This window comes from Strigops habroptila, chromosome 3 (genome assembly GCF_004027225.2).
Source record: "Strigops habroptila isolate Jane chromosome 3, bStrHab1.2.pri, whole genome shotgun sequence".
Lineage (NCBI taxonomy): Eukaryota > Metazoa > Chordata > Aves > Psittaciformes > Psittacidae > Strigops > Strigops habroptila.
This window is the reverse complement of record NC_044279.2, coordinates 26584060-26608487: the sequence shown is the minus strand read 5'-3', so window position 1 is coordinate 26608487 and position 24428 is coordinate 26584060. Positions and strand designations below refer to the sequence as shown.

General features: G+C 42.0%; 1 protein-coding gene across 1 annotated transcript; it reads left to right on the top strand.

Annotated features, from left to right (window-relative positions):
• The first annotated feature begins 4345 nt into the window (after nucleotides 1-4345).
• CAV1 (caveolin 1) lies at nucleotides 4346-23738 on the top strand. Its single transcript, XM_030478389.1, has 3 exons — nucleotides 4346-4509; nucleotides 5420-5584; nucleotides 21412-23738. Exons 1-3 carry the CDS (start codon nucleotides 4480-4482, stop codon nucleotides 21751-21753), a joined length of 537 nt encoding a protein of 178 aa, XP_030334249.1. The 5' UTR covers nucleotides 4346-4479; the 3' UTR covers nucleotides 21754-23738.
• Nucleotides 23739-24428: the final 690 nt, after the last annotated feature.

Sequence of the window (24428 nt, the reverse complement as noted above, 5' to 3'; positions counted from 1 at the left end):
CAAACTTTCAGGAAAGTTTGTCTATTTTTGCCAGCTGCCTCAGTTTAATAAACGCTCTTTTTCACCCCATGTACCTATCTCACCTTGCTTTTTACTTTACACTATCAGAATAAGCTCTGTTGGCCATGAAATGCTTAGATAGCGAAGCTTGGTGACAAAAAATCCCATCACGGCTGGGGGAACTGGGGTTGTTTAGTCTGGAGAAGAGAAGGTTCATGGGGGACCTAATCGCTCTCTACAACTACCTGAAAGGAGAAAGGAGAGAGGAGGTGGCTGATCTCCCAAGTAACGAGCAATAGGACAAGAGGTAACAGCCATAAACTGTGCCAGGGGAGGTCTAGAGTGGATACTAGGAAAAATTTCTTCAACAAGAGGGTGATCAGCCATTGCAACAGGCTGCCCAGGGAAGTGGTGGAACCACCATCCCTGAAAGAGTTCAAAAACCTTGTAGATGAGGCCCTCAGGGACTTGGTTTAGTGGTGGACTTGGCATATGAACAGTTAATAATGTGCTAGAACTGGCAGAATGGTACCGAAAAGCGTTGGCATGGACCAGTGTTCATTGTCCATCTCAGTATTTATCAAGAAATTTGATATTGAAAAGAGTTCAGAAAACGTGTCTTGATTTGCACAAGGTCTGGCAGAATTCAAGCTTTCAATCTATTTGCCACTCCAGCCAAGGCAGTTACTAGCTATCTTGATCAAGACCTACAGGGACTAGTTCTAATAAAAGATGTACACACCTACCACAAGGCTGGGAGTCAGGCATTTACATCCAAAATTGCAATGCCTGCCCAGCTGCCACCCAAACGGGAACATGTTTAAACTGAGAAGGCACCTCCCTTTCACATAACATCCCCTCAGTACCTGCAGTTTTACTTCAGTCATGCCCGGAACCGCCCTTGTTTGAGCAATTTGGCATCTTACTTGCATCTAAGCCCAGCCAGAAACCCAGACTGGGCCTCATGCAAGCAAAGAGAATGCCTTGGACCCCTTAAAAAACACTGCACATCAGCAGAATAGGGTGCTTCCCAAAATATGCTTTCCCAGGAGTAAGACAAATATGTTTGTTAGCACACCTCTGACATGGAAAAATTGATTTTGGGTCTCTCAAGTGTTGGATTATTTCTAGCCCTCAGGCTGTTGTGAAATGTTTTATGGCAGCAGTGCTTCCATGTAAAAGGAAATCACTCCTAGCTAGAGGTTGTGAGGAGGAAGGAATGTGAAGGGATCTCACCATTTCTCCTAGTATGACTACTCCTTTGACACAAGGAACAAACAGGCCAAATAACAAATACATACATGAAAGTGCAGCCCTATATATAGTGGTGGTGAGCCATCTCAGTGGAGAAGTCCAGATCCAGTGACTTATAATTTAAAATACAGAAATCCTCCAGAGAGTGGGGACAGGATGACCACTGTGAATCCTCCAGGACTACAAGTCCGTAAATAATGGAATGAGCAAAACAGTGGCCTGCATGTTAAACCCATCCTGATGCTTGTTATCATGAAGCAGGTGATGACAGTAGCATGGCTAATTACAGCTCCCTACCAGCAGTTCTGGCAGCTCAGACTTTCATCCAACAAAACATCAAAAAATGCACATAAAACAATGCAGTTAAGCAGTTGAACAGAAGACACTAAAAGAAAAAAGCAATGATCTTCCTTTTCTAAGCTTCAGGTTTTTAAATGGTCTGCATAAGGCATGCTGCTTGCTGACAGCGTCTGGTGTCTGATCAATAGCCTCGCTGCTGTTGAAACTATACATAAAGAATACAGTTTCCCAGGAGTGATTCTGATCGTGCTGACATTGGAATATATCAGCAGTATTGCTAATACCATAACAGGAATAATTACACAAGCTTGGAAAAAAAAATGGGGAGGAGGGGTGAGGAGTGGAGGGAGAAGGATTGTTTGATACCACACAAAGACACTCAGTGAGCAGTCATGCACATTCAGCTCAGTTTCATGACTCATTTTCTGACAGTTTCCTGAGGAATTTTGTCTGATCCTTTTTTTTTTTTCCCTTGCACTGTTTCCTACCCATACCAAACCTTTCCTTTCCTCAGAATGGAAAGAACAGCTCATAATTTGCACACACTTTGCTCCATGTTTAGAGCAAGTTCTCAAATAAGGTAATCCTGAAGTTTGAAAGTTCAGTTAAAACAAGACGTTGGAGCAATAAGAACTTGTTAAAATTAGGCCTAAGGCTGGTGTGATGGGGGAAGAAGAAAGGCAGTGAGATGGCCAGCCAAGGTAGTAAGTAGTCCCGTTCAACAGCTGACCTGGGCTGCAAAAGACACAGCAAAGCTCAATGAGAAGACAGTTTGGGTGGTATTTTCAAGGCCAGCCTGTGTGCCTGCAACCCGTGTCAATTTTAGGCCACCCCTGGATAATTCATTCACAGTAACTGAGAAGGCAACCAGAAACTTTGCACTTTCAGAAGATTCCTGAAAGCCTTTCCCAGACCCTTTCCTGCTAAGCCGCACTCTTCCTCTGTAGGTAAGGGGAGCTCCTTGCAAAACTCCTGAGCACACCCATGCCAAGCCCCTGGCTGTTAAATTTGTATGCATTTCTCATACAGCAGTGCTGGAGGCAATGGGCCACAGCTCTATTCCTGTCCATCTCTGCAGAAGTCACTTCCTCAGTCTTACAACTTAGTAGTATCCATGCCATTTCCTATGTAGGCTGTCACCTCAGTATTCAAGCTGAGGTGAGCACTGCTAAGGTTCACCAGATGTGATGGTTCATTTCAGTTTGTATGCAGCCTATTCTGGGATTTGTCTCACAAAGTTTATAAATTCTACCAGCTTCCAATATTCTTCTAGCCACAGCAGTGTGGTGTGATTCAGAAATTGCTTTTAAAGGGGACTGTGGTTCTGCAGAAACCGTTCCAGGACCAATTAAGCATTTCAAATTAACAAATATATCTTTTTTTTTTTTTTTTTTTTATAAGTCACATTAAGGTATGCAGTAATAGTGAATGATGGATCAAAATCTTCTGATTTATGTGCAGGATACTGACTAATTTCAAAACTTTCCTAGGTATAGAAATAAAGAACTGTCTTGTGGGTTTTTTTCAGATTGGTTGAAAAGTTGCAGGAACTACATCTTTCAATATACCCATTTGGCTGTGTACATACTCAAATGCTTGGACAGATGAAGATACTTTAATGATGGCCTAAGTGAATTATTGCGTCAATTAAAAAAAAGGTATTTTTAAAAATTACAACTAACTTGGAAAGTTGGAAAACATTCACCCTAAGCATTTGTGCTAAAGTTTATGAGCAATATAAACTCTTAAAGAAAGTTCACTGCTAACTGATGACCATATCAGTAATACATGTCCATGTGGACTGCATTTTCAACAGGTGCAGTTATTTACATCTGTGGAGCCTCATCCATCTCAGCCAGTGGCTTTTTCGAGGTCGTTTATCTGTTGAATTGCCAAAGCCAAATACACTGCAGTTAAGAATTTTCTACTTCTGTTGCTGCAATTCTGTGCTCAGTGGCATAACAATAAGGTCACTATTTTTCTGTTAATGTTATAAGCCTTTCACCATGGTCCCATTTCCTAACAGAAAACTGATGGCTGCAAACACCAAAAAAAACAAAAATAGGGCAAAATATAATTCCTAGTTTATAGATGTCTACATTGCAATCCTAACCTGAACCATCTTGAATACAGTCATGAATCCTTATAGCTTTTACACCAACATATGCCTCTGAGTTTACAAAGGACCTCGAGAACAGTGGGGCAAAACGTCAGAGTCTCACCACTCCTCTTTAAATCTTAATCCCAGTGGTTAATACTCATGGCAGATATGAACGGGTCAGTCTCCTCCCGTGAAAAAATATAGCACAGCTAAAGTGCAGAACTGTTAAATATTTGCATAGTTTTGAAATGAACCAGTTGGGAAAAATCTCTTTTTCTTCATCCTGAGGATGTCCAAGTTTCCACAATTGTTCCTGGGGCAGCGATGACTATATGTAAACTATTGTCAATGCCGGGAGGGGGGCGGGGGGAGCCCTACGAACGCCTCGCTCGCTCTGGACGTGGAACCCCACTGAAGTTTTCCATCTCCTCATTGCTTCCTCATCTCCATCTCGTCTTTGCCGCTCCTCTCGGTCCTGTCCGCGCCCGTGTCCGTGCCCGTGTCCCTGTCTTGTCCCTGTCCCGGCGCGAAGCGGCCCAAGCATCCGGGAAGGGTCCGCCCGCTCCCAGGTTGCCGGGGCAGGGCTGCTTTCCCCTCCCACCCCGACGGCTCCCCGCCGTCTTGCGATATGCCGGGCCCTACCGCAGCTTGTCATCCACCCCAGGCAGAGGCAGGGAGCAGCCCCTGGCCGGTGGCCAGCCGCCTCCCTGGCAGCTACCTCCCCCTTGCCGGCCGCTCCGCAGAGCGAGATCCTCCTGCCTCCGGTCCTACAAGTTATAGCGCAGAGAAACCCGCGGCAGAGCCGCTAGCCAGCCCGGGGCAGCATGTCCGGTACCAAATACGTAGACTCGGAGGTAGGACTGCCGTGGGGGAACGGAGTCGGGACTTTGCCAGCGCCCCGCCGGCTGCCCCGCTGCCCGCCACGGAGTTCCTGCAGCGGCTCAGCCCCCCCGAGCTCCCCGCACTCTGCAGCTCCCGCAGCGGGGCGCGGAAACCCCGCGGCCGGCGCCCGGTGGGGAGGGCGGGCAACCGGGCACCTGCGGGCAGGGACAGCGGGGCAGGGGGACCCAAGGGGCTCGTCCACGCGGCCGGCCCGGAGCGCGGTGAGAGCGCCGTGGTGGCGGCCGTACGGTGAGGGTGATGTATGAGGGTCGCTGCGGCGAGGGCGCCGGGGTGAAGAGGGTACGGTGATGGCCGTACGGGCAGGGCGGTATAGTGGGGGCAGTATAGTGAGGACAGTACGGTGAGGGCGCCGGGGTGAAGGTGGGATGATAAAAGCACCGCGCTCCCGTCCGCTCGGCGAGGGCAGCATGGGGAGGGCGGCGTGAGGAGGGCGCTCTGCTGGGACCCCCGGCCGCTCCCCGCGCTGCCCGTGGTGGCCGCGGCTGCTTCCTCCCCGCTCAGTGCCGGCCGCGCTCCGCTCCGCCCTGGGGCAGCGCCGCGGGGAGCGGAGCGGGGCAGGGCGCGGGCGGTGCGGGGCGCGGGGCCGGGGCCGCCTGGCGGCGGGAGCGGGAGGCAGCGCTGCGCTGGTACCGCGGGGGTGTGGTGTGCACCCCGCGGCCGTGGTTATATAGCAGGGCGAGAGCCGCCCCGCAGCGAGGATCCCGCTGCTCCCGCACCCCGCGGCACCCGGGGCCACCTCCCGCAGCCCGCCCTCCGGCGTGGCCCTACCCTACCTTACCCTACCCTGCCCTGCCCGGCCCTGCCCTCCTGGGCTCGTCTCGGCTGTCCCCTCCCTCCCGCTGTCCCTCTCCCTCTCTGCAGGGCTTTCTATACACGGCGCCCGTCAGGGAGCAGGGTAACATCTACAAGCCCAACAACAAGATGATGGCAGATGAGCTGAGCGAAAAAGCAGTGCACGACGTGCACACCAAAGAGATTGACCTGGTCAACCGAGACCCCAAGCACCTCAACGACGACGTGGTCAAGGTGAGGGGGTCGAGGCGGGACGGGGCGAGGGGCGATGCGGGGCACAGTACGCGGACACTGACGGGACGACAGCAGTCGGCGAACCGCTCCCCTTCACCTGCTGCGTGCGGGGAAGCCGGAAAGGGCCTGTATAGGGTGTCGCATTTGTAATATTTTTTCTTAAAAGTAAGGAATAGAGCGCAGAAGGCGGCGGGCAGCGGACCAGGGCAGCGCGCTGGAGCTGCTTGCGGCGCGGCAGGGTCGCATCCTCCCGCGGGCTGTCCCCGGGAAGGGGTCTCCGGGAGCTGTGTGCCGGTAGGTCGGCTCTGCAGCCGGGACGTCCCGCCCGGGACAGGCGGAAAATAAGTTGTGACCTTATGGAGCAGCAGCAGAGGGATTTTCCTTCCCCTGCGGGCACGTATAGAGGCAGGGAGGTGGCACCAGCCCAGAGCAGCCCGAGCTGGCTGCGCTGCTCTGCACGGCCTGCGGGACAGATTCCCCTCCCTGAGCCAAGGGGGTGCAAGATCGGAGGTACTGGTGGTCGTTCGGATTGTGTTCTTGGTTTGTTTTGTTTTCCGTGGTGTTTTTCTTTCCCTCAAGAAATGATAAATGGAAGCAAGCTAAGCAAAATCTGACAGTGCCCTTGTCTAGACTTTTTGTTTGGGTTCTTAAATCAGGGTTTCACTGTTTTGACAAATCAGGGTTGGTGCAGGTTTTTGCTTGAAATCACTTGGGTCAGAAAAAAGATAGAGGTGTGTTTTCTCTTAGCAGAGAAATTTCATACTATGCATGTGAAAACTAAGGATGCTGTCATCTCAGTGTCAGAACCTAGGAAAAACAGGAGCTGCCCAGTCATAGCGGGTGACTAAGCCACTAACTAACTGGCTTAGTTAGTGTCCATCAGAGTCAGTGCGTGCAGTTCATGATGTTTATTGGCCAGGAAGACCCATTATTGAAAAAGAGAAATATTGCATTGTTTCCAGAGAATCAAAAGGTTGGATTCTAGTTCTTGAACATATGTCAGTAAAATCATTCATGCTATGTGCAGACAATATAGCAAGGTCCCGAGTAACCTCAAATTCCGCTGACTTCAACATAATTTCAAGGTGCTGATTATGACTAACTATCGTGCTGGATCAATACTAAGAATTATCCCTCAGAGAAGGCTATATCTTTAAGGAGCCATTGTCAGCTTTATGCATGAGAAAGAAAAGGCATAAAGTTTTTATTTGTTTAGAAAAAAATCATCTGTGTACCAGTGGTCCAAAACTTCCATTAAAATGGTTGATTTTGGAAAGGAGAGTGCAGTTCTTTTGTCTTCTACCCATGGAAGAGCAGCTGAGGAGACAGGGAATGCAAGAGCTGAAGAATGAGACTGCATCATGGCTTATTGCGTACAGCAACAGAAGAAGTCCCCAAAGCAACCAAACCTTCTGAGGATGAGTCATAGCCCCCAAGCAAGTCAGAATCCGGGTGTCCACAAACTTAACTTGGAAAAGAAAGATCCTGCTGGGAAAAGAGGGACGGAAAAAACTGCTAATGGACTTAAAAGAAGCTGAAGTGTACAAAGCCCATTCTGCCCTCTCTGCCTCCCACAGGAGCAATGATTAAGAAAGTTTGTGATGTCCAATCATCTAAAAGAAAGTTGAAAAATAGGAATTACGAGAATGGAAAAACCAAGCTTTTCAGTTTGTTATTTTGAAAAAATCATGGACCAACATAATAATAGAAAAACATCCAGAATACCAGTACTGCCTTGGTGTCAGCAAGTGGGCTCCTGGTAGTGCACATACTCACATCAAGACACAAGAATATACCAAAATGAATTTGATGTTAACCAGACAGGATCCATTTTGCATCATAAAACCAGCAGTGTTTGTAAAAAATGTCGGATCATAAAGCAACACCTTTCTGTCTTATTGCAAGGATACATAGGAATTGTTTTTATTTTTATAAGTGTTTCATGGTCCAACGTGAAAAGCACAGTGGAATTTTGGCACAAATTGAGTTTATTTGGACAATACTTTCAAGTTCAGCCTATTAGACATAGCAATAAAATTCAGACCCAGTGCCTGGGGGACAGGATCTGACTGGGGTGAAGACACACAGATTCAGTTCCTGCCTCAGCCATCAGTATGTGGTCCCCTTCTGTCATACATATGCCTTTCTTACTTCAGCTGTAAATCATCCAGGCAGAGTGCAAAAAACACACTTGTGTAACAGAAAGAGTCCCCAGTCTCAGTTGAATGCTGAAAGTCAGAGAAAAAAAGTGTTCAGGAGCATTGTAAAGCCAGAAATATGGTTCAGGCTTAGCTCAGTTTTGTCTAGAGCTGTTGCATTTTTCTAGATTCAGAACCTTCTGCTTTTTACCCAGCATTTAATGCATTTCTTGCCACTTGACTATGAGGCACAATAGCATGGAAACTGGGGACAAATCAGTCAGCCATGAAATAGAAATGATGAGACAGAGAACGAGGAATCTGCTCCGTAAGCAGCTCTCTAAAAGGCCTCAGTGTTGCCTGCATTCAAATACTTCCCATAGCACATTTTAAAAATAACCCTTGCTTGTGAGAAGCAGGAGACATGTTCCCTTGATGTGCAATACAAAACATCTGCACAGCTTCTTCACAGCAAATACACGATGCAGGCAGCAATAGAGTGGGGATCCAGGCAAGAGGGAGAGACCTGGTCAAGATCCATTTATAAAAACTAGACACATGGAGCAGCTTTATACCAAAGTTACCTTGACTTTGCTTTCAGTTTATCTTCAAATTAGCTACCAAGTGGAAGCTAAGTGCTGGGAGGTTTATGGAAAAGTGGCCAAAACAGCAGAATTTCTGTTCAGAGATGGAAGTGAGGGCTTACTGAGCTTGAGGTCCACAGGCAGCAGAGTTGGCAGCTCTGTGCTGGAGGAAGCACGATCTAGTAGAATCACCAGAATTTCCTTCCTGTTCCAATTCCTTCAGTGGGGAGAGGAAAGGAAGGAGTTTCTTCCCATACAACTGCCCTCGTGTGTCACCTTGTCAGGGAGAATGTGCAACAGTGCTCTCATTCCATGAGGTGCATGCTTGGGAAGATGGCTGGTCATACAGGAGGCAAAGAGGGAATCTAGAGAGGGAGAAACAGCCTCTGTGCACTTGGGACCTCTCCAGGAGTCATTCTGGTGATTATACAGCTATTTTGCCTCACAGTTGCTTCTATTTCATGTGTCCTTCACCAGACAATTCTACTTTTGTACCTGTGTACCACAGTTTTTTGTATATGTGTGATGGGGCACAACAAACAGGATAGAAAGCTCATAGTTTTTGGGTTTTTTCTCTCATTCATTCACTTCCCAATGACCCAGAACTCATATGAAAGTGTCTGAAGTTCCTGTTTCCCAGCACAATATTTGTGTTTTCCAGGGTACAGCTAAATTAAAGCCTTCCAACTCTTTGGAGTTCAAAGTTTCTCAAAGTATCTGTGGTCAAGTCTGCACTGAGTTCACTGAATTTGGAAGAAGCAGAGGAGGGAGCTACTTCTCCTCCAGCTTGCACTTCTCAGTATTTCCTTGCCTCTTGCTTAGGATGGGGATGGACTTTGCAGCCAATCCTGTAAATTCTACTCCTTTAGGACAAGTGAGGACTAAACATGAAGTCACATCTGCAGCCAGGTGATGGGTGTTTCCTGGGATGGTGTGCCAGGAAGAAAGGCCTGTGCCTGTTCTACCATCCCAAACATAATTACTGTTTTATTTTAAAGTGGTGTTTCTCTGCTGTTTGTTGCAGAGGAGTCCTTTTCTCTCTGGAAAAAAAAGAGATCCAGTACTTGGCTACAGATGTAAGGATGCAGAGCTTTTGTACCAAGTTTTAAACAGTGATGTATTTGTGCCTTCCACTTAAAGCTAATGGAGTTAAGAGCAATTCAACTCACTGCAAGAAAAAGTCTGGAATTTTTAGTCAGATGTTGACAAATACCACAACACCCTATGTAGGCATTAGGGAGGAAAGTATTACTCAGCCATTTTAAAGCCATTTACAGTTTCTGCCACTTTCAAATAAAAAGAGAGGCTTTTTTAAAAGTAGTTTGCCATTTTATTTAATCCTTCATAATTACAGTCCATCCCCGTTGCGCTGAGTGTGGTGTAAGACACACAGAGAGATGACTAGGCAGAACACCTGTCTCCGCACCTGAGGATCTCCTAGAAAGAACGGAGGCATTGTGCCCTGCTTTTTATGGGTAGGAGGACTGTCACTCTGATGTGACAACAGACGTCAACCTGGAGGAACAGAGTTCTGCTTTTCAACACAGTAAAATAAGAGAAAAGCAGGGCTCAGTCTGATGCTTTTTTCTGAAACAAGGAATTAAGCGAAATTTAATGCAGACCCCTTTTCTTTGTTTTCAGGTATGGTTAAAAGTCGTGAGAAAATAGGTGAAAATGTAAGTTTAAATACATTAATATAAATATATAAATAATATCTAAATATCTCAATATATGCATATATATGTATATATACATATATACAAATGTATACATATGTAAGTGTACAGTTATAAAAACATATAAATGTGTAAATATAAACATATGTTTCAGTCCGAGTTTGTAATCTGGCCTTTAGCTGTTGCCAGTGATGGAAGTTAGATGCCTCTGGAGGCAGATTCACATCACAGAGTTTAGGCCTAGCTGTAGGATGGGATGAGGGATCCTCGCAAAGGGCATTTCTCTCCATTGACGATACATGTAGCTATGTAGCTCAAACATGACACCTTACTTTTACATAACTGCACATAAATTAAATTATTCTGAAGCTTTGTGTCGTATTAACATCCAGTTGTGGGGTTTAGATTTGAAATGCAAGAATATTTGAATGTTTGACTTTGCTATCCACATGAAACAGTTCTGTTTCAAATATTTCTTCCAAGGCTACTCCAGGAGTGAGATTGAAAACTCGAATCATTATGAATGCCAGTTTATATGAGGACTGAGCGAGGTTTTAGAGTTCTGAAAAACAGTTTTCTTGCGCGTTAATTAGGAGTTTCCAGACATGGAATTTCTGAATGTCCATAAGATTACAGATAATACTGGCATCTGTTCTAATGAAAGCTTCTTTCTCAAAAAAAAAATTTGCATTTAAAGTCATAGTATTATTAAAGCCTTATGTGTTGCCTTCTTGCTTAGCATGATGAACATGACTCATAACTCCATAGGAAAATGTTCATTTGATAGCCATGGGGACAAAGCCAACAATTCAGCATGGATGTTACTTTTGTTAGGCTTTATTGAGCACTATCTCAGATTCACAGGAGACAAATATTTTTTGTTTCCAATAAATTCAACAGAATTTAAAATTCAATTTGAATTCATTTTAGAATTTTTAACCTACTATATGGATAGAAATGCCACCTTCTATTGCAGAGAGTATGGATGTCTAAAACAAACAAGCAAACAAAAATTGAAATCCAAAACTCTCCAGGGGAATGAGGGATACATGTGTATAGTAGAGCGGTTTGCCCACAGGGTCGCCAGTGAGAATTTGATCTTTGCTGTGTTTTAGGCAGCAGAGAGAGAAAATACAAATGAACTTGGAAGATTCTGTAAAACTTGTGATCTCGAAAAAGCTGAAGAGACATATAGTTCTAAACCAAGATAAGTTTGTATTTCCCACAGCTCTCAAATACCTTTGTAATAAATAGACAGCAGGATGAAATCTACATCAGCAGATGATTTTTTAGCTTTTTGATCCAGAACTACCATCTGCCTTTTCCAGACAAATGACAGTAATAAAAACCATCTTGGGCTAAAAAGGACTTGTTCTTGTGAAGATGAAAGAGAAGTTAAGTCATTTAATTTATGTCACTGAATTAATTTATTGGGGAGGAAGGTTTAGCTGTGTTAGTCCCTTTATATTTTTCTGGCAGATTTCTTACAAAAATGTCTTTCGATAGTTTCAAAACAAACTTTGAATTCTAGGCAGTATCATCCTTGTCAGAAATGTCATTGGATTAGTATTCAAAAGGACAAATAGTTTCAGTACTGCTATCCCCACTCTAATGAGAACATTAATTGATAAAACTTGCACCCGATTTTATTCAAGATAGTCAAGGAGTTGTGCTAGAGGTGTTAATGGGGCTGTACAAGGATGGGATTTGTCCATAGTCTTCTGCTTATCAGGCCCATGTACTTTATTTTCAAATACATGGGAACTGATAAATTCAGCTTTGTAGATAAGAAGCGAGAAGATGCTCTCACAGCTGAAGGTGAAAGCACCACATTCCCTGTCCAAACTCCCGCTGTGCTGAATTTATCCTCAGAGTTCCAAAGAAGCCTAAGGGAGTCTCATAGACAGATTGCAACACTTCCTCTGTCAACTTTGAATCCTTTCTCGAATTCAAACAAATGCTATTAAAAAAAAAAAAAAAAAAAAACAAACAAAAAACCAAACAAAACAAAAATCAGTTTTCCTTCAAGGTTAGGTTAATATCTTCTGTTGACCTCAGCCATAAAGTCTCCTGTTGTTTTATGAAGTCCAAGTTCATATACCTCTGTTCTAGTGCTGTTTGTGACAAGACCAGATCTGTAGACTAATGATATCTTGATTTTTATGAAACACTTGAGAAAGAGTTACCTTCTGTTTAAGGATTAGTAACTTGAGATCTTCCTTAGCAAAGACAACCTTTTAAAAGGAGAAATGCAGAGGCAAATGTTTTTTTAAAGGAATGGAGAGGCAGCTGAGCATCACTGCACACTCTCTGACAGCAATAAGTATATTCTGTAGAAATGAGGAAAGAGGTGAGAACAAGATACACAGATTTGCTAAAAAGAATTGTAGCAGTTCACATGGATGTGTTTGTATACCTAGTTAAAAGTGTCTTCTCCTTAGACTCCCCTTACAAATGATAAAGAGAAGAAAGTGGTTTCCAGATCTAAAGCACCATCCAAAGGTGCCTGTCTCTCTCCACACACGATTAAAGAGTCTAAGATCACTAGATTTCCATTTCCCATTAGTGCCTAAATTTAGGAGGGATGAAACTAGAGCAAGTTATAAAGAGTTATACTCAGTAGCAGCTTATTACCTTACTAGCAGGTCCGTAACCCTGCACTGAGAGTAATATAACATAAAATATTGCATGTGCTTATAAAATATGTATAAAATAAAATATAGTATAGAATCTGTTTACAGGATATCTTTACCTTTATTAAGATTTCCGGATTCTGGCTAACACCAGATCCCACTGGAATCAATAAAAGAATTCCCACTATCTTTAGTGTTAGTCAAAACTTCACTCTGGTGTTCATGTTGATGAATATACTTCTTTGAACATAACAAGTGGACAGAAGTGTGTGGATGTACATGCACACAGACATATCAGAGTTCTTTGTTAAAATAGCTGTATCAAACAGGGAACTGTAGAACATTAAACAAATAATAAAGCAAATAAAGCTTCTGAAGAGTTTCTCATTGGGAAAACTGCAATAACCTCACAGCAGCCCAGTTTCCAGGGAGGAAAATAGCCACCTTATTTTCTGACTCCTTACTCCGACGACATCAGCGTATTTTCCAAGGAACTGGCTGACATGATATCCCTGCCTCCACAGGAAGTTTCGTTGTGTTTCAGAGGAGTGCAGATGTCTCCTTGAAGCTGCTAGTCTTTCCTTCTGCTGGGCTATATTGAGACAGGACAAGCAAGTGCTTCAGGAAGAGATCTCTGCAGAATGGCTGGTTGCTACAATGCTGACCCACTGGCATCAATTGCATTTTTCTCATGAGTACTTCCGCAGGTTTCGATGATCTTGTCCATCTGATAAAACAAAGCCCATCACCAGGGCTTGTCTGGTATGTAATCAGTAGTTCAGCATGGACAGGGAGCAGGAGGTTGTTCTCTCAGTAATTAGTAGCAAAGTATTTTTTGGCTATTTTCATTGATTTTCAGTTTATGAAATGGTGATCTGCAGTCACAACTTTCTTTAAGTCATGTCATTTAAAATTTTTCATAGTCCATTTGAGTATTTGTTACGTGTGCAGTAGGGGTCACTTCTGACCGGACTGCCTTTCTTCTCTGGCTAGAAGAGTGTAGTCCTTCAAGTCTACTTTCCAGCATGAGTATCCTTGTTTGTTAAAGCATTGTTTGCTTTTCTGGCATACTCTTTAGTACCCAGGAAAGATGGACTATTTCCATTCAGACATCTGTCAGTAGAACACTTTTCTTGCCATATTACAGAAAGCAGGCGCAAAGAGGCAGAGAATACAAGGCAAATTCATTGGTCAGTTTGAACAAGTAACAGAGGTGGAACAGTTCTTCTTGCTTGTTTAAGGGTTCATTCACTTTGGAATTACTTGTTACTTTTCCTACACAAAAAATATGGTGCTAGCCATCTACACTCATGGCATCTCTTTTTATGTGCAAAGCAGTGAATGTTGTGCCTGCTGATGTGGCCTGTCCCCAGAAGAGCAGTGTGCTCTGAAGACAGAGTTAAAGGTTGACAGGCAGACTCTAATCTTGCTGCACCCCATTCTGGAGGGACTCTTGGGATTCCCTTGTTAGACGCTTGTCACCATACCAAGAGTCAAGGTGATTTCTTGTCTTGTGGTGGAACTTATCCCATCCATTCTATTGCCTGAGGCTTATATAAGTACTCTGGAACAGAATGAGTTTCACCTTTACTACACACCTGACAGCACCTAATGTTTGCTGCCGGGAACAATAAGTGACGAAGTAGAGCATTTAAGTATCATGAAGCTTTATGTTTTCAGGATCAAAGTACCAGCTTCTCTACGTAACTGCAAGTAAACTTTTGCCAGATGGAGATTATACAGTGCTCTTAAAAGGGTGAAAGGGTCTCCTGGTGTCTGGGAGGTAAGAGAAGGGAGAACAGCTTTGTTCATGTAAGTCTGGCAGGCTGGAGCACCTCTCCTATGAAGACAGGCTGGGAGAGTTGGGCTTGTTCAGCCTGGAGAAGAGAAGGGTCAGGGGAAACCTTAAAGCAGCTTCCAGTGCCTAAAGGGGCCCTACGAGAAAGCTGGAGAGGGACTTTTTGCAAGAGCATGTAGTGACAGGACAAGGGGGAATGGTTGTTAACTAGAAGAGGGTAGATTTAGATTAGATATTAGGAAGAAGTTCTTCCCTGTGAGGGTTGCCCAGAGAAGCTCGAGACACAGGTTGCCCAGAGAAGCTGGGGATGTCCCATCACTAGAAGTGTTCAAGGCCAGGGTAGATGAGGCTTTGAGCAACCTGGTCTAGTGGAAGGTTTCCCTGCCCATGGCAGGGGGTTGGAACTAGATGATCTTTAAGGTCCCTTCCAACACAAACCATTCCATGATTCTATGAAGTCATGATACCTCCTATGCACTTTCCCTCAGGTTCAATAGAAACAACATTATACACTTTTCCATCATTTTCTGACAAACTGTGGCAGTAGTCAGGAAGACACCATCAGCAGATATGGAAACATATCTCAAAGGGTCAAAGAAACATTTAGATGTTTAGCTGTTTTCACTGATTTAACAGAATGGATGTGAGCTTATTGCCTAAGGTTTTTCTGCTGCTGTGGTGCCTTTGTTCTCCAAGCACTGTAACTGGCAGTTTTTAAGTTCCAAATGGAATGTAGAAGTGCAAAAACTAATAATGATCTCATACAATGCAATTTCTTATTTTTAATAACACACACCACAGCCTTTTCCAAAGCTAATAGTGCTGCACCTGTCCTGAATGTCACCTCCCAAATGTGACTCATGCTTTAGAATGGCTTGTCATTTTGTGATCTTGTATACATTTTCTTCTGTTGAATGTTTCTTTAAAGGACATCAAAGGCATCAGGAAATTTTACAAATTGAATTTATCACAGCGGAGAAAAAAGATCATATCTGCTTTTTTCCGTGTGTCTGTTTCAAGTCTCATAGGGACACAATATAATACGGTGAAAAGTATTACACTTACAGTCTAGGTGTCAGGGAACAAACTGATTAAAAACAGCATGGGGTACATAGTACAGAGATTTTCTATACTCTGTGCTGAAAACGCAAAGAAAACTAGGTTGGGACTCTTTCTTATGCAAATATACATTCAGGCTTAACTATAGCCCTGGTCTGGCAGAGCAGATTGATATCAGAAGACAGTTCATATTTTTCAGATTGTGTGCATATTTAAGTGGTTTGCCTGATTGGAGGTGTTAGTGATCAATCAAGAGAGATCCAGTAAGGATCTGAGCACCCTTTCACTGACTCCAAAAGATATTGATGGCACTCAGAAAGGTAGGCATCCTCAGCGCTTGTTTGAGTTCCTCCTCAGTGGAGTAGTGGTGGTACCTGTCTATGCAAATTGCATGCTGTGAGCACAGTAGCAACACACAGCTACCACAAACAAAGATTTTAATAATGATAGTTACAATCACAGAAATGTACATTAGGTCAAAGCCCCCATAAAATGCTCATGGCTTTAATAATATTTTTCTGATAGACCCAGCACAGTAATTTTTCTATGTAATAGACATTACATACCTCAAAGAACAAACTTTTAAGGAGAAGCACAACTAGGCAATTTCAGGTTGGCATTCAGCACACCTTTCCAGCCTGCCACGTTTTGATATATAGGGACTAAAGTGGCAAGGTTAACTCTTTTCATATATAAGGCATATATTCTTGAGTCAGCTGTGTTTGTTGGGGTTTTTTTAAGCAAAAACAATAACTTCACACTCCTAAGATTTTAATAATTTTTTCTTTAAACAGACTTTGAAAAAAAAGAAGACAAATTCCCCATACCATTTCCCTTTCTTTTAAATAAATGTCTTTTCGAATCAAAGCAGGTTCCTTAATTTCCTGATAAGAGTTTAATAAACATATGCAGAGCAAAAGACGCTGTGGTAATTCTCACAGCAGAATCAGACAAGGGATTCAAGCAATGTAAAAACTGGCTTTACTGAACTGAATAGTAGGAAACAAAGAATAGCTGAAGTCAGGAAGTATATTGTAGGCATGGAACAGGAGTTGATAGTGTTTAATAGCTTTGGCTGAAACAGAAGGTTGTAGTGAGTTATTAGCATCCTTTAGAGGGTAAAAACAAATTACCTTTACTTCTCTCCTTGTTGCAAGTGAACGTGCCTGTATTTTCATTAGCTTGGCAAATAACTCGGCGTGATTTCACAGCACAGCTTTGGAGGAACAAACTGAATGTTGAACATGCAGTCTACTGAACTAGACCTGTGTCTAACCTGAGCATGCCTTTTTGTAGATTAAAGAGAGTTCTTCACAGATCTACATGCATGTGATGCTTTGGCAAAAGTGGCCTCAAGAGCAATACCCTAAAAAAGGTATCTTATCCTTGCAAGCCAGTTAGACTCATTTCCAGAAATTAATGTCTTTCTTCCATAGGATCATATTTCTGGCCACTCCTCTTTCCCCTCTCAGTCCTATTTTTACTTCACTTAGTTCAGTTGGACTCCCGTTATCAGTCTGATGACACTCACCATCACTGAGTGCTGCTGAATTAAAAACCAGAGGAAAGTAATAGGAGGGACTGAGGAGTGAGTAATCCAAGTGATGTAAATGTAATCCATAGCAAGGCAAAATGCATCCAGTCACCTATTGCTCCTGCTGCCTGAGGACGACTGATCCCTAGGAGTTAAAAACAGGATCTTTCATGGGAGTGGTTCAGTGCAGGAAGAACCTGGGTGATATCTCAGTTCCTGCAGTATAAGGACTTATCTGTACAGCCTGAACAGTGAAATAAATAGAATATTTCCCAGCCAGTGGATCTGTACGTGATCTGTTAGCAGCTGAGAAGAACCCAGATTACCTCAACTCCTTGCCTATCTTTATTTAGACTGTACGCTGCTGCAGCTAACTATGTGTTTGGACAGCAGAAGTTCATGTTCCAGTCATAGCTGAACTCTCTTGACATGTATGTAATTTCATGACATTCTTATGGCTTTCAGGGAGAAAACAGCTTCATTTTAACACTATTCAGCTGAGATTTTTTTAGAGTTGCCAGACTATTTGTCTGTCTTTTCACTTTCAAGTTCAGTTTGGCATCACCTCCCTTATTCAAACTGGAGCAATGTGGAACACGGGACTTGGATTCCTATAGGACGACCTATTCAGCGTCTGTGCATTGGTAGAAACATTCCAAGCGCTGTTGAAATTGCTCCAAGAAAGTAACCTCTTGACAATTATTGATGGCATGAATACAACGCTATTATCATCTCACAGAGAAACTGATTCCTGAATACTTTTAGGACAACTGCATATGACTTGACCTGGGAAATCCTGGCCAAAGATATATCATAAATGTTCTAATATTAGCATCATCTCCTGGAATGAGGACAGGGCTGTCCATCTGGAAATAATGTCCATCTGGCATTATTCTTCTGTCAGCTCCCCAGGATTAACTCCATGGATGTCTTGGAGCACACAACAAGCTAAAACATTAATTACTGAGAATCACGATTACAGAAAGTTTACTCTTTGTTTTGAAAACCAATGAGTTTACTGGCTTCCATTTTTCAATAAAACATTCATTACAATGAATTATTTTGAAAGGAATCAAATTATGGGCCAGTTCTAGGAAACTGACATTAACGTATGGTTTCTTTTTGCATGCCAAAACTATGCTTTGCTGATAAAAATAAGTCCCACTTAGCTAGATTAAAGATGTAAGGGCTGATGGAGCTCAGTGCTAACTTGCCCTCCATCTGAGATTTAGTATTTCCCTTGTCAGCCAGTTGAAAAAATACAAGATAGGCTACACAACTGAACTGAATAAAAAGACTTTAAGCTTGGCCTTGAATAACCCTCGATGTACTGAACTGCTGTGTGATGGCCGAGTGCACAAACTGGATCTGCCAAGGATCACAACATCAACTGGTGGTAAGCATGCAATAAATTGCCAGAAGTTTTAGAATAAGAGAGCTATGCTCAACCATGTAGTCTTCATGTAGTAACATTTTTTTGAGAAGCAATTTTTTTGCTGTTATCATCTCGGGGTTTGCCATCATCTACATATTTTTATTACCTGATTTCGAGACAAGCATTGATGATAAGCCAAGAACATACATTCGCTTTGAAAATGAGCTAACATGGGATATGGGCTACAGTGAAAAGTTTGCTTTTGAATAGCTGCAGAAACAGATACTATAAGCATGCTTGCTTGTGTATTCCAGAACAAAAATATAGTTGCTCCATAAACTTAGGCATACGTTTCACAACATGTATACTCAGTTGAACGAGATTGATTTCAGTGAACAATATACAGACCTTGAAATCATCTTTTAGCAGAGCAGGAATAGATATAAGATAATTAGCTGCCATGATCAGTAGATATTATTGACTTCTTCATGTATCCATCTACAACCTTTTCTTCTTTCTTTCATGATGCAGTCCTAAAATTCTGTGATTGATACAAGGGCATCTGATTGTTTCATTCGGTAAAAAGATCACAGTACATCCAGGAAAGCTCCTTGCTCTGTCTCACCAGACTGCATCTAACTTTTAAGGACTGATTCATGTAATTATTTTATGGCCAATGTATTTCATAACGCTAATGTTTTGTCAGTTGTTTAGTTCCCAAACATGAACTTTTATATCTAATAACCCCACAAGGAAAATAGAGAGCATATTGTTGCCTGTGGTGACTTCCCCAGAATGTTATTTCCATAAAAGCTTCAATCTCACTCCCACTGAAATTACAGACCCCAAATAATCTCAAATTTCCTGTCTTCACTGAGCAGTGAATGTAGTGTACATTTTATGCTGTCTTTAGGTACTGATTTCAAGGAAACTATTTTTTAAGTTTTGGGCCAAAAATTCTTGTGCATGACCTACAGACGTAGAGGTTATTACATACATGTAGAACTATTGTAGAAGAAAATAGTGATCCAAACTCTCTTTTCATTTTCTCATTTTGTAGCTATCATTTAAAATTACGCTGTTCAGTTTCAGAAAGTCCAGACAGGCTTTTGGTTCTGCACGCCTTTACAGACAAGTGTGCAGTGCTGAGGTGTGTTCCTTGGGTCCTCTGCCAATGCAGTCTGCCATTGGTTTCTGTGGAGATAGATAGAATTTCAACCCAAATGCTACCATTAGGTATGATGGTGACGATGATGATGAATTCCCATTCCAAAGAATCATAGATCAGTTTCAGCTCACTAGAGCCTAGTTCAGGGTAGCAGATAAAGAGGAGGTTTAAAGTTTGCGTTACATGATGTCTGGAGAGAAGCACTGGCAGAGAGTGATGTTTAGGCCCAGTAATCTGTTGAATTGAGCCAGCTTGATGTTAGACATTCAAGATATTCAATACTACGGCTGATTCAGAAATTTACTCCCAAGGACTTCCAAGCCCATCAAGTAAATTGTGCCTAGACTGTGCAGTTTTGCTTTGGAATTACCTTTTTATGGTTTAGAAACTGGGAAGTCCAGTGGTTTTATAGTATTTTTCCCTTTGTCAGTAACTTTTGGTTGGAGGCGATTAAAGATTCAACAGGAGAGACGAAGGAGTTCTTTCCAATTATTATGTATACTTTCGATTAAAAGAAGTGATTGTGAGCCTTTTCCTACATATAACCAATACTCAATCTCAGCATATGTATATTCACCTCCTTGCAGCATGTTGAGGTACTGCTGCTGAAGTTTCTGAGGCCACTAGCCAGTATCATACTTACCTTGCTTCTATAAATCTTCACTTACAGCAGCATTTGGGACCTATCTTTGGGATCCAGTCCTAGGAATGCAATTTCTTTTTTTTCTTTCACCTGATTTAGACAGTCATTTAGTTTCTTGCAGATGAATAGTGTTGTGATGTTCTCTTTCCTGTTGAATGCAGTACCTATATAATTGGTTGTGCTAACTAAATCAAATATCCTGTATTGTGGGTTATATCAAACAGCTATTTGTGTGACATGAAGCTGAACCATCATCACAATTCTGTTAATTTTCTAATAGAAATGTTATGACAATTAAGTTTCCTGGATAGCTCAGTATTTCAACAGAGGGCGGTAAAATAAGCCTGTTGGAATGCAGTGTTTCCTTAGGTCTAAGTTTCCTTAGACTTTTTGAATGATTTATGAATAGTCAAAACTATTGAATATGTGGAAAAGTGTGTTCCTTATAAATATTAATATGTTAGCCTGGCCATGTCTTTCATGAGCAGGGTGTTATGACATAAACAGGATAGGTTAGGAAAAAAACCCAGCTATAATGTGAAGAGCCTTGTTATGTTTAATAAGATGAAAGAGCTCCCTAACCCTTTCAGACTAACGAGGACCTTCACCTGATACAGATCTAAATCCAGCACTTTATTTTTCAGTCTACTAAAAACTATCTATGCCTGTTTTAAAGTATATATTTAAATAGCTAGCCTCACCATTTATTCACTCTCAATATTCAGCAATTACTATACAAAGAAGGATGGGAAAATTTAGACAAATAAAACAGATTTTATTGATACATGCTTGAGGTGCGTAAAAAGTCAAAGTAGTGACTGCATTTACTCCATTCATAAAGTTGTGGAACAGTGAAGTTAGGCAAATGAAAGCACCATGATTCTGTTCACCTGGTTTGTCCCTTTAGTAGACTTTAATGGCACTGCATACCCTTAGGACTGTAGGAGATGAGGAAAATATATGCAGTATTGTGGACATCGCCACCCAGAAGTTAGATATCTAATCACTGAGGCTCCCTGGTAATCTCTAGAAAAAGATAGTTATTCGAAGATTCATGGCTTAAATGATGTGTTAAGATGGGTTGAATCATGTTGGAATGTAGGAAGTATGTGCTTCGGTGTTTTGTTGCATGGAACCATTGCTCTCCAGAAAAGGTGCTTCTGGACTCCACCCTTTATGCAAACATCTGACTGACCTGACTTTATGTTCTTTGCTGCAGATTGATTTTGAAGATGTGATTGCTGAGCCAGAGGGAACACACAGCTTTGACGGGATTTGGAAGGCCAGTTTTACCACCTTCACTGTAACAAAATACTGGTTTTATCGTTTACTGTCAGCAATCTTTGGCATTCCTATGGCTCTCATCTGGGGCATCTACTTTGCCATTTTGTCATTCCTGCACATCTGGGCAGTGGTGCCATGCATAAGGAGCTACCTGATTGAGATCCAGTGCATTAGCCGCGTCTACTCAATCTGCATTCACACGTTCTGCGACCCAATGTTTGAGGCCATAGGCAAAATGTTCAGCAGCATCCGAGCCACAGTACGGAAAGAGATTTGAGGGACATTTCAAGGAGAGCCATCAGTCTAGGAAGAGGGCAGGGGTTTCATGTTGTTTGGAGTGTTTTGGTGCCAGTTTCATGTTTCCCAAAGCAACATACAGCAACTGGTGGTGGATATACTGGCCCAAAACAAAGAATCACTTGCTCAGTTTCTTTTTCTACTGTTTATTCTTACTGGACTATTCGCTTCTTTTTTTTCTTTTTCTTTTTTTTTCCTTCAGTCTGCATTTCAAACTAACCTTAAATGGCTATTCTTCCATGCCAGCTGTGTATCATTTTGCTGGCTGTTCAATTCAGAGACTGAAGTGTTGTTGGATGCCTTTCTATCTCACCCTTCATTCCTTGTGAGATAAATCCACAGTGATACTAAAGAACGACAAAAATGCTTTCCAACACTACAAAGCCATTCATTTTATTGTGGCCAAAGAGTGCAGAGCTATTGCAGCAGAATGAACGTGATCAGCTGGCAGGTTTTAGCAGAATGTTCTTTTTCAATTGGATTGTCAGTTGACTGCAGCGATTTACAGTCATGGTCAGATATGGTGCACTATGAATAAATTAGTTAAGTAAACAAATTACTGAACTAATATATGTCTCAAAAATCTAACAGTTTGTCAGCTTGGACATATTGATGCATGAAAGTGTTTCACGTGCATGAAAAGCTTCAGTCAGTGCCTTTCTGTCTTATCAGTTTGCATCCAGTCATTTCTCAACCTTTGCTAGAAGTGCAGAAGCAAACTGCAGCTGCGAACTAAAACTGGTCATTATGGAAACATTTTCCTGACTGTGACTTATGATACATACTTTAGCAAGCATTTAGGTGCTTATTTCATAGGCTTCTGGGGTTTTTTTGCAAATTATTCATATAAATACATATCGCAGGTTTGCCAGAGATAACCTCAAGTTACAAGAAAAATGAAGGTGTGCCAAACACAAGCCACATGAGGCCAAGGAGGAGCTTCCCCTGAGAGAAACTTTTCTATCAGCTTTCAAAACTTCCCTATCAGCAGAAGTCAGCATGCCACTAGCATACAGATTGTTTTTAGGACGCTTTGCTGAGTCTAAACTAATCCATCACAAGAGATGGTTTAGAAACTTCACATTTGAGGGTTGGTTTGTTCATTTTTAGCTGAGCTGCAAAATCAAGAAGTTTTAAACAGAGGGTGTTGTGTGAAACTACCATGTTGCAAAGTACAAGGCCCAGAAAGCAAAGCCTTTGCGACATGTACTGATGCTGTGACCTGCAGGAGCTTTTTGCCCTCATGATAGTACTGTGTTCAGTGATGCTCTCTGCATCCTCATACAGTTTGCGTGAAGCATTTGCAGAAATAGTTGTGAGGCTAATCAGCTTTATTGTTAACCAAGCTGGAGCCCAAGCCTGCTCCAGTTGGAATCTCCAGCAACCAGTTCTTGACCTCAGAGAGTGCATGCCCTTGGGATGAGCATGGAGCTGTCTGGTACACCTACAGCTTTTATATTTAGTGCTGATATTTCACGTATTGCTTTACCTAACACAGGAGTGCCTTCAGTACACTTCTTTAGGAAATGCTGCATTTTTTAAGGAGGGGGGGAGGGTTGGGGGAGAGAGGGAGGGGAAAGGGTGCACATAAAGAATTACAAAGCTATTAACTACTATTGTTTGCATTTAAAACAGACACTGGTATGGATATAGTTTTATGTTTTTCTATGTACATAATGAAGAGTGTACTATTATAGATTTTTTCAGTATTAAAAACAAGCAAGATTGTAAACAAGAAATATTTTATCTTTTTATGAGGAAAATCACTCTGAAGAAAACCTTTTGATTTACCATATAAACTGTATATCCTGAAAGATGTCTGTTCACTTAGAGTTATTAGTCCCTAATCCAAATACATTGCTGATCCAAGACATTTATATTGTTATACACTTACAGATACAACTGACACTTTTTTTTAATTCTGCATGTACATTAAAGACTACAATAAAAAGATGTTTAATGGTAGCTCTGTCTGACTTCTTTTTCCTTGAAAGTCATGTAAACAATCTCATGTTATTAGGAAGAAAAGTCCAGTATTTCTTAATAAAGAAACAGAAAGCAATGTCATTTTTTTTCTCAAGAAAGAATGCACAAAACCATCTTAATGTGTGGTTCAGGATCTGACTCAGAAAAGTTCTTCCCAACAAAAAAATGACTTTTTTTTTCCCCAAGTAAATATTTTCCACTGCTAAATAAGTAGGCAGCAGGACTAGTGAATACAGTGTTGAACAAGGAGCCTAAGCTTGCTTAAATGCTTAGTGTTCCTCAGTTGCCCTACATTTCGAATTAGGATAATGATGTTTACTTGTAGACAATTTTAATATCCAATAAACAGAATATCATAATATAATGAGTTGTTTATAGTTTATTTTATGTTAAAGGCTTTGGCCACCCAAAATTCAGCCCTAGATTGTCCTGGATTGATGATAGATCTTCAGTTAAAATTGTTTAAAGCTTTCTTTTTCAGTCCAGTGGAAACAGGATTGCTCTTAATAAAAGCTCGTTAGTCTGACCATTTAATGTATGGAAATAGGGGAATGACAGCTTTTATCCTGCTGTGTATAGACTAACTTGTGACAGGTCAGTTCTTGTCTATGGGGTTATTGCACAATATCTGTCACTATTGAACTAGTACACAAAAGTATTACATTTTGG